This window comes from Mya arenaria, chromosome 10 (assembly GCF_026914265.1).
Source record: "Mya arenaria isolate MELC-2E11 chromosome 10, ASM2691426v1".
In the NCBI taxonomy this organism is placed as follows: Eukaryota; Metazoa; Mollusca; class Bivalvia; order Myida; family Myidae; genus Mya; species Mya arenaria.
Window position 1 is genome coordinate 11,157,129 of NC_069131.1, and position 17,980 is coordinate 11,175,108.

General features: G+C 35.5%; 2 protein-coding genes across 5 annotated transcripts; one reads left to right on the forward strand and one right to left on the reverse strand.

Moving 5' to 3' along the window:
- The first annotated feature begins 1,950 nt into the window (after positions 1-1,950).
- On the forward strand, positions 1,951-16,271 carry LOC128206531 (uncharacterized). Of its 4 annotated transcripts, none has more exons than XM_052909076.1 (2): positions 1,951-2,114; positions 14,312-16,271. In XM_052909076.1, the coding sequence occupies exons 1-2, from the start codon at positions 2,052-2,054 to the stop codon at positions 15,656-15,658; spliced, it is 1,410 nt and encodes a 469-aa protein (XP_052765036.1). In that variant the 5' UTR covers positions 1,951-2,051; the 3' UTR covers positions 15,659-16,271. The 4 variants fall into 4 exon arrangements, with proteins under 4 accessions (XP_052765036.1, XP_052765037.1, XP_052765038.1 ...); XM_052909077.1 differs by having other exon boundaries at positions 14,315-16,271; XM_052909078.1 differs by lacking the exon at positions 1,951-2,114 and adding an exon at positions 12,553-12,646.
- LOC128206532 (tyrosyl-DNA phosphodiesterase 2-like) lies at positions 2,763-12,531 on the reverse strand. The gene is made up of 7 exons (XM_052909080.1): positions 12,343-12,531; positions 10,486-10,607; positions 8,272-8,376; positions 6,573-6,664; positions 6,136-6,254; positions 5,204-5,374; positions 2,763-3,892 (listed from the first exon to the last, which is right to left on the reverse strand). The coding sequence occupies exons 1-7, from the start codon at positions 12,469-12,471 to the stop codon at positions 3,593-3,595; spliced, it is 1,038 nt and encodes a 345-aa protein (XP_052765040.1). The 5' UTR covers positions 12,472-12,531; the 3' UTR covers positions 2,763-3,592.
- Positions 16,272-17,980: the final 1,709 nt, after the last annotated feature.

A 17,980-nucleotide genomic window follows, 5' to 3' on the forward strand; every position in this document is an offset into this window, starting at 1 on the left:
ATGGTGGGCATGTTAAAATCCCACCGTCCGTCCGTCAGTAATCAGGCTCAATTTCTTGTGTCCAGACTGAAACTCTCTTGTATGGACAGATTTTAAAATCCACATGTGTTCAACAAACCAAGATGATGTGTCACATGCAAGACCTGTCTCTACCTCTACGTTCAAGGCTGCACTAAGTTTGTTTACTATGAATGCTGCATATAAGGACATATAGTTTAGATGGGTGGGTCCGGGCTATAACTTTTTCTTGTATTGGCAGATTTTAAAAATAACTTGCCACATGTGTTTGACATATCAAGACGACGTGTTGCGTGCAAGACCAGTGTACCTACCTCTAAGGTCCATTCGTCCACTCAGCTGCTCAATTCCTTTTTTTATCCACACATTTCATTACTATATTTTTCCCTTTCTGAATGACCTTTGTACCACACCTGAGAGGGGCTTTTTTCACTTACTGTGACATACAACTCTTGTTTGTTTGTTTTTTAAATAAGAACATTTGAAAAAAGATTTCTTTTCACCAAAGAATGCAGGCTGTATATCATGAAGATATAAAATAAAAAAAATAAACTAAAACAATTGTCTTGTATTTGTTTTAAAAAACAAATCATACATTACCGGTATCTCATTCTTTCCTTTATTGAGAATGAAATAATTGCTTACCTATTACCAGGGACCGCATTCTTACAGTTGTAATTATACGAGTACTAATGAATAATCATTACGGTTTTCAAAACACCTGTCTGTTTTAAAAATTAAGGCAAAAATTACCAATCCATAGTTCTTTAGTAATACAAAAAAGTCATAAGGCCTAACAAAGTTAATGTTTGTTTCAGGTAACCCGACCCTACCTAATAAAGGCTGCCAGCCCTAGTATTTTTGTTCCAAACAAAATAAAATAAAAAAACACCTGTCTTCCCGCCATAAACACAAATTTGTTTAAACATAAAATGTCATTAATTTTTGACAGAGAATTAAGCTCCATAACAACAGCAATATACACGAGTGTCATTTGCAAGGGATAGTGCTATTTGGAAGAAAATGATCTTACCAAAATTTATTTTGAAGAAAAAAATCCCAACCTATCATACCTAATAGTTTTGGGATGTTACCCTAAACATTTTTTTAGGCTTAATTACTAGTATTATCACAGGACGTCATTATTTAGCAAATTAACCATGCCTCAATTAACACTTCCTTAAGGGCAAATTTGACAGAATTCACAGAACAGGTTTGTTTCATGTAAGGCTCCACATCAGTTGATACATCAATAAATTAGTGACTCACACTGCAACCATCAATATTTACAAAGTGATCATTGACAATTTACTGATGATGGGGAGAAATAGTGCGTTCAACTGTTAATGGAATTTCAAAGATTGAGTATCCCTTTTGAATTGCTCAGACAGGTTCTGACAGAAATTAAAGGCAGTACACAGTGGTGAAATATTGTATGGAAAGGACTTTGCGATCAGTAGTTCCAATACATCATAATCACTTTAAAAACAATATATAGTGTGTTGAAGCCTCATTTTGCATTGCAGAGTGAATAATGCTTACCATCTTTGAGAGAATGCACCATTACATAGAAATGTGAAGGGTGTTTATGGGGGATTATATTCAAATGAGTGTGCTACATCTGAAATCTTACGGGCCATTTCATGGATTAAAATCATAACATGTTGTAACATAGTACACACACAGTGAATACTTAAGTATCAATGGACTGATTCGAATCTCAGTAGGAGCAGATTTACCATTGTTTACATGTATATCAGTCTTGTATGGGTAAACACTGTGAACAAATAATTATTTACTTGATAATTATTTACTTGTTCATTGAATCTATTGGTACTTCAAACTTATTGAAGTCTTTAAATATGCGGAACAACTGATAAATGAACAATGAAACTGATATTGAACATAAGCAAGCATCGTACAACTTATCAAGTGGTCAGTAATTGAGTGGGACAATGTAAAATATTTATGGACATAACTATATGAAACATAGATTGGTACAGTTACTGATCAAGTAAACACATTTTAAGAATATGGATTTTGATGAGTGGAAGGTCTGGTTACAGAAGCTTGAAGAATCTCAGGCAAAAGTGGAGGTAAGACTGTGTTTCATTAAATAAGTAAAGATGGGTAATAAGTACATGTATTTCAGATTCGCAATCTCAACCCTGGGGGGAAATGGCACTACCATTCAGATGTACCATCAATATGCAATTATTTTTACATACATATTAGTGCTGTGGAGCAAATGCTGGTCTGTTGTTGGTTTTGTTCAGTCGAATAAGGAGCATTATTTAACAATACTTAAAGCAATAGTTAAAGTTCTTTCATTTGGATTTCTTCAATGGTTTAAGAGTTGTGGCCAAGATTTAACTTTTTGCACTACAATGACAACAGCGACAAGCAGTAACTTAACTGTTTTTCTGAAATAAAACCAAGGCTAGCAATGAAATCCAGATGAGAATGTATAAAATGTATATTCCTCTGGCCTAAATGAAATAATTTGTTCTAATAATATTTGGGTTAAAATCATGTTTATTGACATACTCATATAAAAGACAATGATTTTTCAGGCATCAATTATTATTTAATAAATTAGTTTTTCCCTCTGATTATGACTTAATTATTTTATTCTTTCATCAATTTAAAACAATATCATTTCAAACCACCAACAGAAAATGTAATTTAAATGCTTAAAGGTCCGGGTCATGCTTTTTAAAAAAAAAGAACATACAATGTTTTCCCTTCTATGTTTTGAACATTTATTTAAATGAAACATATGTACATAACAAAACAACAAGTAGGGCTATAATGCAACATTAATCTATATCAAATCCAGTCTGAGGCCATTCAGACAGACGGTTAAACTTTAATCCGTCTAAGCATGGTTATATCTGACCTTTAAATCCTGGATATATTATTATTAACACACAAATACCAAAACATAACATATATCCAAAACATTGAAGTAATTCTGTTCCATGATGTCCTTATAGTTATTTGGACACAAACAAAGCACCATAATCATAAACAATTTCCATGTAAACAAGTTACAAACATAACACAGCAAGCATTACAATAACATGGGCCATAATTAAAAGTACAACAAACTTTCTTAAGGGTTTAAGAAATCGTTGACACCTTCTAAACATTGAAGTATAAACTTATAACAATTACATTTATTAAAACATGGAAAACTACCGAGCACAATGGTTAAATATGAACGCTGGTTTTACCTGGAAACAAGAAACTCTGTATGCAACAACACCAGGATTGACAGAAGAGTTGCAGACCTTGTTGTGGAATTCAGTTTTAATTGTTTTTCTCTTTTTATTAACAGTGACCTTGACCTTGACCCTAGGGGCCATAAATGTTTTCACATGAAAGTTCTCAAAATATCTTCCTACATACCAAGTTCAGTAACAATAAGTCAACCCCAACTAAAGTTATTTAGCACCAATGACGTAAGTCACTCTAATAACCGGGTTTCACTTTGTTGAAACCTGGTTAATAAAATAAATTTGGAACATAATTTTGGGGAACACAAACGGCTAATGTCAATCCACAATATGCCTCACTTTGGCACTTTGGACAATATATTAAAATGTGTGAGAAGTCCCCAGTGGTCAGAACAGAACCTCTGACATGTTTTCAGCCTCTCAATCCCGCACAGTTCAAAATACTCCGGCTTCACAACAGCAGGCGTGGAATGTCGGACATACTTGCGGTCAAACCGGCACCGAGGTTGAAACTTGCCCGGCATCTGAAGGTTATCGTTCCGCAGAAGGTCCCAGGTGTTTTTCGCCTCTGGGCGCTTGCCCGTCACCTCCCACATGTCCAGGATGCCCTCAGGAAGGCCCCCTATTTCTGTGATCTGAATAAGAACAATTATACTATCATATTTATTACACGTTTAAAGAAGTATTACTGTACTGGTCGAAATATACCCAAATTTATTGCATTACTAAGAACAGAAATGTCAATGTTCATAGAAATCTTGCTGTTAGTGTGTACAAATCAGTGTAAGTAAGGCCAATATTTATCATGTATTACAGGCAATACTGATGCCATTAAATACATTACACTATAAGACAATTATATTGTTGTGATCATATGGTTGTGCCATTTGATTAATTAGTCTAATTTGTACCTTGACTATATTTCGAAATACATTTGTTTTCATTATATGTGTTCAATAAAAATTGGCATTTTGCCTTGATGTATTGGTAATTTACTATTATAAATCAACTCTAAACTTTCTCTACATATACAAATTTTACCTTAAGGTTCATGTACATAGGTTTATAAACATTGCAGTTTTACTGTTAAGCTTTTACACTTTAATTAATAATATTAAACTCATTTACATAGCCATTATACAGTTAAATAGGTTAACGTTTTGGGAAGTTGGAAACGTTGTTTCAGAGCCAGATGGACCAAAATGATACCATATTTTTCAAATCAGCATCATTAAAGATGCACTCTTACTCCCAGATAAGATTTACCACAATTAAAAATATTGTTTTAATGTTCAGAAAAGGATGAATACATGCCGAAAACAATGGTTCTTATGAAGGATACTGAGTTTAATTTGAAAGAAATGAGCATAAAAGACGCTATTTCTACCTTATGAGACTATAGAAAGCCACAGTAAATTTATATGTTAGCATTCACCAATCATTTTATATTTTTGAGCTTTCTGCTATTAAATACACGGTTACAATCTTGTTGTCAGTAATTAATATCTTCCATAAAGGCATTCCCAGGGTATTTAATAACTAGTTAAAGGTATATCAGTCAAAATTGATGTTTGTAATACATGTGTTTGTACTGATTTTGAATAAGAGCGTCACTTTAAATTAATGTTTCAAGTTTTTTACATTTCTTTCAGAACCATTCACTTATTTAAACACATTGTTCTTAAGCATTTTTCTAGTCAAGGGAGGCAACTTTGTGAAAATGGACATAGTTATGATTCTTGTATTACCCTCTTGTGCTACACATAAGTTCACATTGCCTAAATTATAACGCTTCTTTTGTTTCAATTGAATTCCTTTCAGAAATTTTAAATTTTTTGTCATGTTCTGATGAAAACTCAATTAACGCAGTTTTTATTGGTGTAAAATAAATGTGTACCGGTTCCAATCATTCAAACTTCTAAACCCAAACCCAAATAAAAGTATACCTCTTTATCCCGGAGGTTCAGGTCTCCCCCAAACACAACGGTCCTGTCTGGTTCCCTGTTTAGTGCATACTTGAAGCACTGCTGCAGTTGGGTTTTCCGCGCGCTGCTGTAATCCTTTGTACTCTCCAGGTGGGCTGTCATCATGTTAAACTTCTCTCCCTTCACTGTGCACTGTCCAAGTAGAATGATATTATAAGTTATGGAGTTAGTAGGTGACCTGATATGGGATATATGGGGCAAAGCACTCCCCGTAGTTCTTGCACCCCGTATATCCCATATCAGGTCACTTAGTAACCCCATAATGTATATATCACATCAACAACCTGTGTACATGTTTAAATGATTTATTTATTCATCGTAATATGCATCGGAATCCAAAAATAGACGCCATTTTGGTATGATATAAATTTGGTGACCTAATATGGAAAAGTTAGTTTACTAATTAAAAGGGCATTACTACTGATGGTAATGGAAAATGGTCAAAGGTTCACAATTTAGTATTTATCTTTGAAAGTCAACAATTCAGACATTTACCCCCAAATATGTGTAGGTAACAAAACTTGGTATATATAGCATACAATTTAACAATACTTCCCAAATCTTAATTTAAGATTATTTAAGTAGCAATATTCAAAAAGCCTTGAGTCTACAAGTTTTACAGCGCTTTTTAACCTTCTTAAGCAGAGGCCTAATTGGGTAATTCATGATTCGGGTACATTTTTTCACCAGAATATTTTTTTTACACTATAATTGTATTTTTTTAAGCAGTTTCGACAGAGTAAAATAATGGGAAAATAAGTGTGTTCTAATGCATTACCAGGAAAACTTATCTTTGGTTCAAAAACATGAGTAAGTTCCTTGAAGTCTAATATGAGCTCATCAAATGTGGTCATTAAGATATGTTAAGTTTATTAAAGGCAGATGCCCATCACCTTTAAAGAAAGGAGGTTCCTCATCATAACAGAGTTTTTGAAGGGCAGAACTTTTGTGTCTTCTACTTGAACCTCCCCTATCTTAACCAGGATGGCAGTATAATACTCCTCAGTATTCCCTGAAATATTACATCCATGCTCAAGTTGCTGTAACATCTAAATGTTCTAGGTAACCATACATAAAATATTTTGGTTTGCAGTGGGTCAATCCAGACATTTCTTAGGGATCAGTAGGTTAGAAATAATGTATTTATCCGAAATTGAGATAAAAACTTAAGTAACAATATAGAAGTGAACAGCATTTAGTTTTTAAATGGCATCAGGCAATAGCTTGTGTGTCCTGCGGTTAAGCCTTTCACCGACAGGCCCTCGAGCCATAAGAAAATAATTTTGACATTCCTTTTTGAAACATTTCCTCTATGGTTTGTGTCACTGACCTGGAATCATGTGATACAAGGGACACAACTCCTGAATGATTTCCTCTGTCTCCTCCACCACTTCCTGTAGGAAAACCACATGTGGGTCCTCACTGGGAAATATTAAATAGTAATGGGTTTGAATATCTGACATGAACAACTCAGCTCTTAAAATTTCAATGTTGATGAAATTTACGAATTGCAATTCAGTATAAATGTATATGCCAGACTTTTACATGGTTTAACTTATCAACAGCCTACAAGCCAAATGCAGCCTGTGAACCAAACAGCAACCTGCAAACAGCAGCAGCATGATTCCTGCTTGTTGATCAAAATTCTAACTCAGGTGTCCATTCTATAAGTGAATAAAATACCTTTGTAATCCATAACCGTGTCTTTCCAAATGAGCATATTTTATACAATTTTTTTTGCAAAGTAAAAAAACCCTACAAATATAAGTATAAACCAGATAGTAAAATAAAAAAATATGCAGATAAACTCTAACATATATGTCTGATATAGTACCAGTCGGTGAGCAAATCTTGCTTAACAGTAAACTTCAGCTCTTTGTCAGTTGGAAACATACATTATTAGTGGATATTATTTAAATAGCATGGTCAAGAAATAGATGTACTAATGGTGTTAAATTCTAGTTTGATAGTACATGATGTACTAGTTCTCCAATGTTTTTTTCTGAAGTTAACAGTTTAAAGGTAAGAAATAAACAATGATTGACATGATATTTGTACTTTTGGATTAAGACGAACCAACATCGGGGTCATCTAATGGTCATAACCAAAGTGCATGCATACTACATGCATACCAAGAATGAAGTTCCTTAGTCCAAGTATGAAGTTACAGGATCCAAGTATGAATTTCCTGGATCCAAGTATTCGTTAGTAATTGCGTAGGAACAGAGTGTGATACAGACTGGTGACCAACAAATCTATTTTCACCTGAAAGACACAGTCAACTTGACCTACTGACCTCAAAATCAATAAGGTCATCTTCTAATCATGACCAACTTGCATACCAAGTATGAGTTCCTGGGCCCAAGTGTTCTTTAATTATTGAGCGGAAAACGTTTTTTTCATCTCAAGGTCATCACGACCTTGTCCTTTGTCCTACTGATCCCAAAATCTTTCAGGGTCATCTATTAATCATGACCAACTGGCACACCAAGTATGAAGCTCCTAGGTGCAAGCGTTCTTGAGTTGAACTATTTTTTCACCTTAAGGTCACCGCGATCTTGACCTTTGATCTTCTGATCCCAATCTCAATAGGGGTCATCTACTAGTAATGACCAACTGGCATACCAAGTTTGAAGTTCCTAGATGCAAGCATTCCGTAGTTATTAAGCAGAAACCATTATTTATTCAGCTAAAGGCCACCACCGACATCTGGTTTTTCACCTAAAAGGTCACCGCGACCTTGACCTTTGACCTACTGATCTCAAATTCAATAGGGGTCATCTACTGCATATCAAGTATGATTTTCCTGGGTCCAAAGGTTCTATAGTTCTTGAGTGGAAACTAAGTGTGAAGTATGGACTGACAGACAGCCCAAAACAATAATGTCTACTCCAGTGTGGAGACTGGGTTCGTGACTGTCTGATATCTACTCCGTTCAGAGATCTCCTCCTCACTGGTGTAATCGATAAAATGCATTGTACTCTATATTCTACTTTGTATCATTTGTTTTACAATAAAGGAATACTAACTGTTTTATGACATTGCAAACGCCAATAGTCCTGGATTTAAGATTCTGCTTATCCAGTCCATCAATATTCCAAGACAGGACACGGATACGGTATGGTTGGGTTGATCTGAAATACACAGATACGGTATGGTTGGGTTGATCTGAAATACACAGATATGGTTTGGCTGGGATGATCTGAAATACACAGATACGGTATGGCTGGGATGATCTGAAATACATGGATACGGTATGGTTTGGTTGATCTGAAATACACAGATACGGTATGGCTGGAATGATCTGAAATACACAGATACGGTATGGTTGGGATGATCTGAAATACACAGATACGGTATGGCTGGGGTTGATCTGAAATACATGGATATGGTATGGCTGGGTTGATCTGAAATACATGGATACATTATGGCTGGTTTGATCTGAAATACATGGATACGGTATGGTTTGGTTGATCTGAAATACACAGATACGGTATGGCTGGGATGATCTGAAATACACAGATACGGTATGGTTGGGTTGATCTGAAATACACAGATACGGTATGGCTGGGGTTGATCTGAAATACATGGATATGGTATGGCTGGGTTGATCTGAAATACATGGATACATTATGGCTGGTTTGATCTGAAATACATGGATACGGTATGGTTGGGATGATCTGAAATACACAGATACGGTATGGCTGGTTTGATCTGAAATACGTGGATACATTATGGTTTGGTTGATCTGAAATACATGGATATGTTATGGCTGGTTTGATCTGAAATACATGGATACGGTATGGTTAGGATGATCTGAAATACATGGATACGGTATGGTTAGGTTGATCTGAAATACGTGGATACGGTATGGCTGGGATGATCTGAAATACGTGGATACGGTATGGTTGGGTTGATCTGAAATACGTGGATACGGTATGGCTGGGATGATCTTAAATACGTGGATACGGTATGGTTAGAATGATCTGAAATACATGGATACGGTATGGTTGGGTTGATCTGAAATACATGGATACGGTATGGCTGGGATGATCTGAAATACGTGGATACGTTATGGCTGGTTTGATCTGAAATACATGGATACGGTATGGCTGGGATGATCTGAAATACGTGGATACGTTATGGCTGGTTTGATCTGAAATACATCGATACAGTATGATTGGGATGTTCTGAAATATGTGGATAAGATGTGGTTGGCATGAACTGAAATATATGGTAACTTATCAGTATGATTGATATGTATTCTATGGATTTGGTTCATCGATATGGTATTTTTGGCATGTTTAGAAGAATTAGAAGGATACAGTATGGTTGGTTGGTCTGAAATGTACATATACTGATGGGTCGATCATGGGGCGATCTGAAATACATGGATATAGTATGATTTGAGATGATTAAAAATTCATTGATACCCGGTACTTCACAGTTGGGTTAATCTGAAATGCGTAAAAAACTTTTTTAAAAAGAAGCGGTTGTGATGATCTCAGATCTGATATACACAACAAAGGTATGGTTGGGATGATCCCCATGCTGTGGGTTGTTTTTCTTATTAAATTTAGCCCCATTCACAATCCTAAAAAGTATAATATATTTTCACAAAAATTAGACTCAAAATTCACAATTGAAAATCTCTTAACAAATCAACAAGTACAGTTGTATTTAAATGCATTCCTATTTCTTCAAATTCTGTATCTTAAGTAATGCCGTTGCTTTGTTTCCTTGTTTGAAATATACTATGATATTTACACAATTGTAGGCATTTTATTGCTATTTTCATAGCTGTAAGGGCACTGGCCTCAAAAACAAAAAGGTAGAAAAAAAACACTAGGATGATCTGAAACAGTAAAATAAGATTCCTTTAATGTTAAAGAGTGGATTATTTTTGAAAGAGAAATTATAAAAGATAAACTTCTTTTTGTTCAAATAGATCTTTATTTGAACATATTCTGAAAGGCTTAAAATAATAAGCACTTTTTTAATACAGACTATGAGTTGGGCTTAGCCCATGAGACTTAGATAATATCTAAGGCTCATGGTTTTATACTTACAAATTAATATGTTCATAGGGAAGGCATTTCATGCAAAGTCAATGTAAAACTTACTACAAGACTCAGTCTTGTTTATGGCTCTGTTTTATATAACATCCAGCTGTAATCTTTTATTCAACAGTAACTGAATTACTTCATGTCTTATATTAAGTTCAAGAAATTAGAAGAAAGTACCCAAGTTGTTTTACTGAGGGTGCTGCAGCTTCTGTTGAACTGCTGGCTTCTGTTTCACCTGTTGTTGCCTCGACTCCGGACAACCCTGAAGCGCTCTCTTCGAAGTACGAGTTCAGAGCACGCTGCCAAAAACACAACATCCAAAGATATATAATTATATCATATAATTATTATAATTAGGATTTAACAATTGTGATTGTGATGGAATTGTTTCGAGGAAAAATACAAACACCACTTTTTGACATCTACTACATATTCCTAGAATATTTTGAGCAAAAAGTGTCAGGAAAATTGAAAAGTAAAACACTTGAAGTGTAGTTGTTATTTTTGAAAGTTTGGTCAAATTTGACACACTATAGGCCATGACTCAAGAAAAAAGTTATATATGTGTTGATCAAAACTAAAACTTGTCTGATGCTTTTAACATTGTAACCAACTGTAAATGCTCAAGTAATGCACCAGTCAATTGTAACCACAGCTCTCCTAGGTCCGGGGAATAGCGGGGACTTTCAGTCCAACCGAACCCGGGTAAAATCCACGCAATAGCCCTGCACAAGAGGGACCCTAGGTAAGGCCATTTTCCGCTTTTTTTGGTGCGAAGACAAAACCGTCGCATTCGTCCGGCACTGCGGGGCCACCTGGAGGTAAAAACACAGCCCATTTCCCCGGTTTTCCCTGGTATACCCCTGGACTAGCCACAATAATACACGTCATTCATGCCATATTCTCCCAGCGGGGGGATAAATCCCCAGGAATTCCGACTAATTCCCTGGTCCCCCGCCGGGTGATCCATATGCCCGCGAATTTAAAAAAAACAAAAAAACTCTTTTTTTTAAAAACTTGCTTAAAGCTATACTCTCACAGATTGAACGTTATGACAACTTTTTAATTTTTTGTCTTGGAACGAGCAAATTTTTGCGAAAATCCATAGAAACCACTTATATAAGACTGCTGACAAAAAATTAGATAGCAGATTTTTATATTTAAGTACAAAAAATGATGTTTTATGCTTTTTTCTTAAACCCTTAGCAACAGTTAAAGCCATAAAACATTTATTTTCAAACAGAAATATGACAATCTGATTTTTTGTCAGCAATCTTATATCATTGGTTTGCAGATAAAAATTTATTCTTTCCACGACAAAAAATAAAAAAGTTGTAAAAACGGTAAATCTGTGAGAGTGCAGCTTTAAGGTTGACAGTGGAAAGCATCCATAATATTTTGAGTGTGAAATTCTATGAAGGACCATGATGACTATTTCCAAAAATCATTGTAATTAGAGTGTTTTTCTGTATTTATTCTTATATTATAAATGTTGATATTGCGCAAAATTTGGCAGTGTAAAAATCCCCTGGTGTAATATCAAAATCCCCTGGAATTCAGACCAAATTCCCCTGGGAAGCCTTTCAGAAATATGGCATGTATGCACGTATCGGGAACTATTTTTCATAATTTGGATATTTTAGCAAATACCTTTCTCTAGTTTCATGAAACACAAATTCATATTGATCTGTCAACAAAGCATCGCAATTTTTTAAATATCTAACAGATGCAATTTATCTTTCCGCTCAATATACTTAGCGCTGGGATCTGTCATTCTCAGCTAGGAAAACAAGAAAGGGGTAGGGACGGTGGTTACAACTGACGGGGCTGTGCTTACAATTGACTGGTGCCTAAGATAGTGGTCAAAGTGGAGTTGAACAAATTTTGACAAACCAAGGGTTATAGTTCCTGAGTAAATATAACGCTCAGGCTGTTCATCAAACTCAGTCAAAATATAACCATGTACCAGGTGGAGTGTAACCTAGTAATGCTGGTTTGGTTGAGTATATTTATTAGATAAAAAAAACTGCTAACATCGAGGCACCAGTCCCTGTCCTGCAAGTAGAACATGGCGAGAGCTGAGTCTGTGCTCGTAATCGCCGCAAACTCCTGGCATCTCTTTTCGCATTCCTCGGCTGGCGGGACTTTTTCTGCTTCACTCATTATTTCTTTAAAAATGGCCTACTTTCATTTTCGATTCTGATCAACTGCGCACACATTTGTGCATTTATTGGTTCCGTTCATATTCGAAATGCGGGGAACCACTGAAATAGACAACACAAGAAACGTGTTAATATTTTTACTATGCCTAAAAACCTTTTTAGTTTGAAAAGATAAGGTATTTTGTTAAGTTTTATTTGCAGTTTTTGAACATATCTCTATAATTTCTGTTTATGGAAAGGTTAAGATCTGCGAAAGAGCGTTACGTTAAATTATCTGTGTGTCATATATTTTCGCGGTGTACATGTAGTAATCAGTGTTACAGTAATCACTAATATTTTTACAATGCATGACGCAACTCTATGTGTCGTTTTAGGAAAAAAATATGCCTTTTATCAATTCTGGAGGAAAAAAATTGGGCCTTAACACCAAAAGGCTAAAACTGTTTAGAAAATATTAACAACTGTGGTTGTCCTGGTACCACAGTGGATAGTCCAAATAATTGTACGTTGACAGATTTTTTTTTACAATTTTTGATATGGCAAATCCTTCACATACAAATTGTTTTGAACGAAAAGTGGGTAGTTGTTCCGATCGGGATTATGGGCTAAAGCATATTGCGTCCATAAAATATCATAAAAACAAGATATATTACTAGATAATTGTTATTTTATATTAGTTTCGAAAACAAAAAATAAATATCCAACGAATAATAATGAATTTGATGGGGTTTACTTCATTTCATTCTATCAAAAAATAACGCAAGGCTGCAGTTCACAGTTTTAATACAATCGGAGCACTTCGTTGTTACGATTGTATTTACGAAGTCTATCTCGAAGCTTGTCGGAGGTAGCCGAGTTATTACGATTGGGCCGAGTTGTTCCGCTTGGCATAATTGTTGTCTGTGTCAGTCAAGTTTCATTTTATTGGAAAGGTAGATCATGTGTGTAATGCTTGTTTTGTGCAAAATAGCTTCGTACTTACATGGTAAAATATGAATATAACCTTTATTATCCATTTCAAACATAAAATACTTCACTAAATACAATTTCAATATTTTTCAAACCCACCCAGTTTTTGCACAAACCCGTTTAGATGTTAGGGATTGGAAGAATCCCGTATAACACGTCTATAATTTTAGACTAGCACAGTGGATAGCACACTCGCTTCTCACCAAGGCGACCTGGGTTCAATTCCCAGCCTGGGCCTATGTGAGTTTGGTTAGTGATCACCAAGCCGAACAAGTGGGTTTTCTCCGGGTACTCCAGTTTCCCACACAACACTATACCACACTCTCGCGCAGCATCGTGCCAACGAGAGTGACTTAGTATAAGCTATCATAGCTTTCTTCACAATCGTTGTAAAATATATAATGTCTATAACAACTGTACTCCTGTCGAAGATGTTATGCCTTATGGTTTAGGCATCCACATACGTAGCAGGATGTTGTGGATTAGATCCCTGGCAGCATCATTTGGAAAGACATTAAAAGTTGGTACAAGTAGCTCCCTTGCCTGGCGCTTGGCATTTAAAGGGTAGTGTTTGGAAAAGTGGTGTACTCAGTACTGGTTTAACCAAGGAAAGTTGTACCCTGTATATCAGTGCTTTACACCATGTTGTTAGATTTGATGAATAAAATAATGTTGTGTTTGTCTTGCTTCTGATTGCTGTTTTAATCACATTGTATTGGTATGTAATGTTAGTTTGGAAGGGATCCCTGGTTTAAAGGTTCGAGATCCTGTGGAATCCCTACACGAACCCAACACAAAAAGTGTGTTAACCCCTGTTAAAGAAGTTAAAATGATTTTATTTTTGCATTAAACAGGCATTATTCTGTTTTCAGAAGATGGCAGCTAACACAGACGAGGCCTACTTTCAGAGCTACAGCAGTCTCAATGTCCATGAGCTTATGATTAAAGATAAACCAAGGACTGAAGCTTACAAGGAGTTCCTGGAGGAAAACGTACATCTCATTAAAGGCAAGACTGTGTTAGATGTAGGAGCAGGGTCAGGGATATTGTCACTGTTTGCCGCTCGGTGTGGAGCTAAAAAGGTGTATGCAGTGGAGGCAAGCGATGTGGCCAAAACTTGTAAGGAAGTGGTTGAAAGAAACAAGTATGACAATGTGATAACAGTTGTCAAGGGGAGGATTGAAGACATTGATCTTAGCGAAAAAGTTGACGTCATAATATCAGAATGGATGGGGTTTTACCTTCTTCATGAATCTATGCTGGATTCCGTGATTTATGCAAGGGATAAGTGGTTGAAACCTGACGGTATAATTTTACCATCACATGCATCAATATATGCATGCCCTGTAAATATGAGTGAATTCTGTAAGGAGAATTTTGAATACTGGGAGGATGTTTATGGGTTCGATTTCTCACCATTTCAAGAGCAGGCAGTAGCAGCACATCTGCAGCAACCAGCAGTTACATGTTTAAAGGAGGATCAGCTGTTGGCGGAGTTTAGCACTGTACTAGATATTGACCTAAAAACCGTTAAAATTAATGAAGTTCAAGAATTGGAAGAAAAGTTTGAATTCAAAATCACCCAGAACTCAATTTTACATGGCTTTGCCTTTTGGTTTAATGTTCGCTTTGACCCTGTTGTTGTTAATGACAATTTGAATGTTGTACAAAATGTACCTAATGAGCACAACAGTGCCATAAATGGAAAAAGTAGTGAAAAATCTGAAAGTAATGAAGAAAGAACTTGTAAAAACCGTCATGTCAGTGCCCTTACATTGGACACATCGCCATTCTCTGAGGCAACTCACTGGAAACAGACCGTCTGCTTCTTGCCCAGCACTGTAGCTGTAGAAAGGGAAGAAACTATTTTTATAAAAGTCTCTCTCAGCCAAGACAGTGAAAATAAACGCCATTATAATATCTCTTTAGAGATGCTAGAAAGCCTTAATGACACTGATAATGAGATTGATGATGATGATGATGACTTGGAGGAGGACACGTCCAGACATCCGATACCATGCGACTGTGGGTCAGGACGATGTAGAATCATCAGTGCTATCATTGAAAAGTATGATGAAGAACAGACAGAACTAGAAATGGAGGCGGAGTTTACAGATGTTTCAGCCGAGGTGCAGGCTGCTCAGAGCTTGGACAATGAAAATTCGTATATTGAGTCTGATAGTACAGGGAATGAAGAGTCACTTGTGAAAGATAAATAATTGTGGTAGAATGTACTGAACAATACTTTTAATAGACTTTAATAGACAATACAGCTGTTGATAAGAACTTTGTTATTTAATATTATATAAATAAGTAAAATCAACAGTTATAAATAGTTGTTATTTGGGGTTTGAAATACAATTGAAGTATACAGTTATAAATAGTTGTTATTTGGGGTTTGAAATACAATTGAAGTATAACTATTAAGCTACGGTTCTACGGTTATTCAAAAGTGTTCTAATAAAACTAAAGCATAAACTAGTCAAAAGTTGAGTGATACTCAAAGACACTAACTCCTACTGGTACATGTACTTCTGTTTTGTTGTAAATATGTAGAATATTAGAGTTGGCATTTATGTTTTTAAGAAATACATGTTATTCAATTGTTGTGGCATTTATTGACTATTGACTTGATTTACTGGGGGTACTCCATTAGTTACTGTAAAATCAAATTTTGTTCATTCAACATTTTTTTTTTAAATTTTAGTAGTTTAGTCAATACTGAAAGTCTGAGTTAGTTTTCTTAAAAACTACAAAGACAGCAGTATTAGTTGTTCTGAAGATGTTGCGTTTATCAGAATTATGAAAATATGAATACATTGGAATGATTTATTATTAGCTTTTCCTCTTTTTCTTTTCAAGAAAAAAGTCTAAAGGTCATAGTAGACTGGGCTTGCAAAGACTTGAACCATAACCTTGGCTAGCAATTATGTTATAATTGAGTTCTGTCCCTTTGTCAAGACGAGAAAAGACTAAACTGTAGCATCGATGTTCACTATGCGGCGCTCTTGTCTAAGTATTTGCACAGGAGTGCAAATATTTCACAGCTAGTTAACTTAATGTCACAAATGGCTTTGTGTATAAAGCCTTGCCTAATGCTGCGTATGAGGGACTGTATTCAATAGTGTCTGGAGTCAGAGTTTCAGTCTCTGGCTTGGAAAACTGAATTCTGAAATGTTTCAAAATATATAGAGTTAATAATTTTTACAAAAGATGCCCAATTTTAAAAAGATACGCTGCATGTAAAACATACAGCAGGTTAGCCTCTGTAGAATGCATATATTTTGTGTATCAAGTTTGATCATGAGCATACTTTTGGCCTTTCTTAGTGATATTTTACAGCAATATGAAGCTAATAGGTAGCCAAGCAACTCCATTCACTAAATGCATTTGAAGCATGTCAGTTTTAAAATAAGAGAGTTACAGCCCGGACACGACAACCTATGCTCTGTGTCCTTATATGCAGCATTCCATTGTTAATAAACACTAAGTGTGACCTTAACCTTAGAGGTAGGGACACGGGTCTTGCACGTGACAAGTCGTCTTGGTATGTCGAACACGTGGCAAGTTATTATCTATGCTAACAAGAGAAAGTTACAGCCTGGACACGAGTTATTGAGCCGGACACACGGACGGACGGTACGATTTTAAAATGCCCACCTTTGGGGGCATAAAAAGAATCTGAGGTATATCCATGGTGTGATATTCTGTCATTATAGCGTTAAACCTGTTGACTCATTGGAAGCAATGTATGCTTCCTGACAGGAGACGGATTGGAAAAAGGAAGCGCAAACGTTAAAATGTTCAATATTTTAAGTTTTATTTTAATCCACTGTACCAGTAATATGTATGGCAAAGAGGTAGGTTGCGGACACAAGTATGCTCTACAAACCTACAGGGTTGAAAGGATTAGAGCCAAGTGATTTTGAAAGCATTCATAATACCATTTGCAGAATTAGAGCAGACACAAACAATTTGGAAGAAAAGTGCAAATTGGACAAGAAGCAGTCAAAGACTGCCATATCCCTTGCTTAAATTGATAAATACAGAAGAATCGCGCGCATTAAATACAAAAGCAGAGTATGTCATAAGAATATGCTTCAGACAAAACATAAATATAAACAAAGGGAAATTACATAAACATATTTATGTTTTTTATACACTTCACTTTTCTTCAATAAGATCTATCCGTACATGAAATTTGTATTCAAAACCTCAAAGACTTGGTATTATACTTTCAACAAATATAAACTATAAAAAAGAATAATTGGCAATAACTCTAAAAGTACAAAAGGCAAAGTTATTGTTCCTGCAAACTGCAGTCCTCCCCTATCAGATATATATCAGTTTATAAAGTTTTAAGTCAGTACCTCAAAGACTCTGAAGTTATACTCCTGACGAAAAGTATAACCATGGACGAAGGGCAATACCTCTAAAAACAGTTATTCCTGTGTACACTTCTCCTAAATTAGACCTATATGTGTATGTAGTTTGAAAGCATAACCTCAAAGAACTTTTGAGTTATGTTTTAAATAATTATA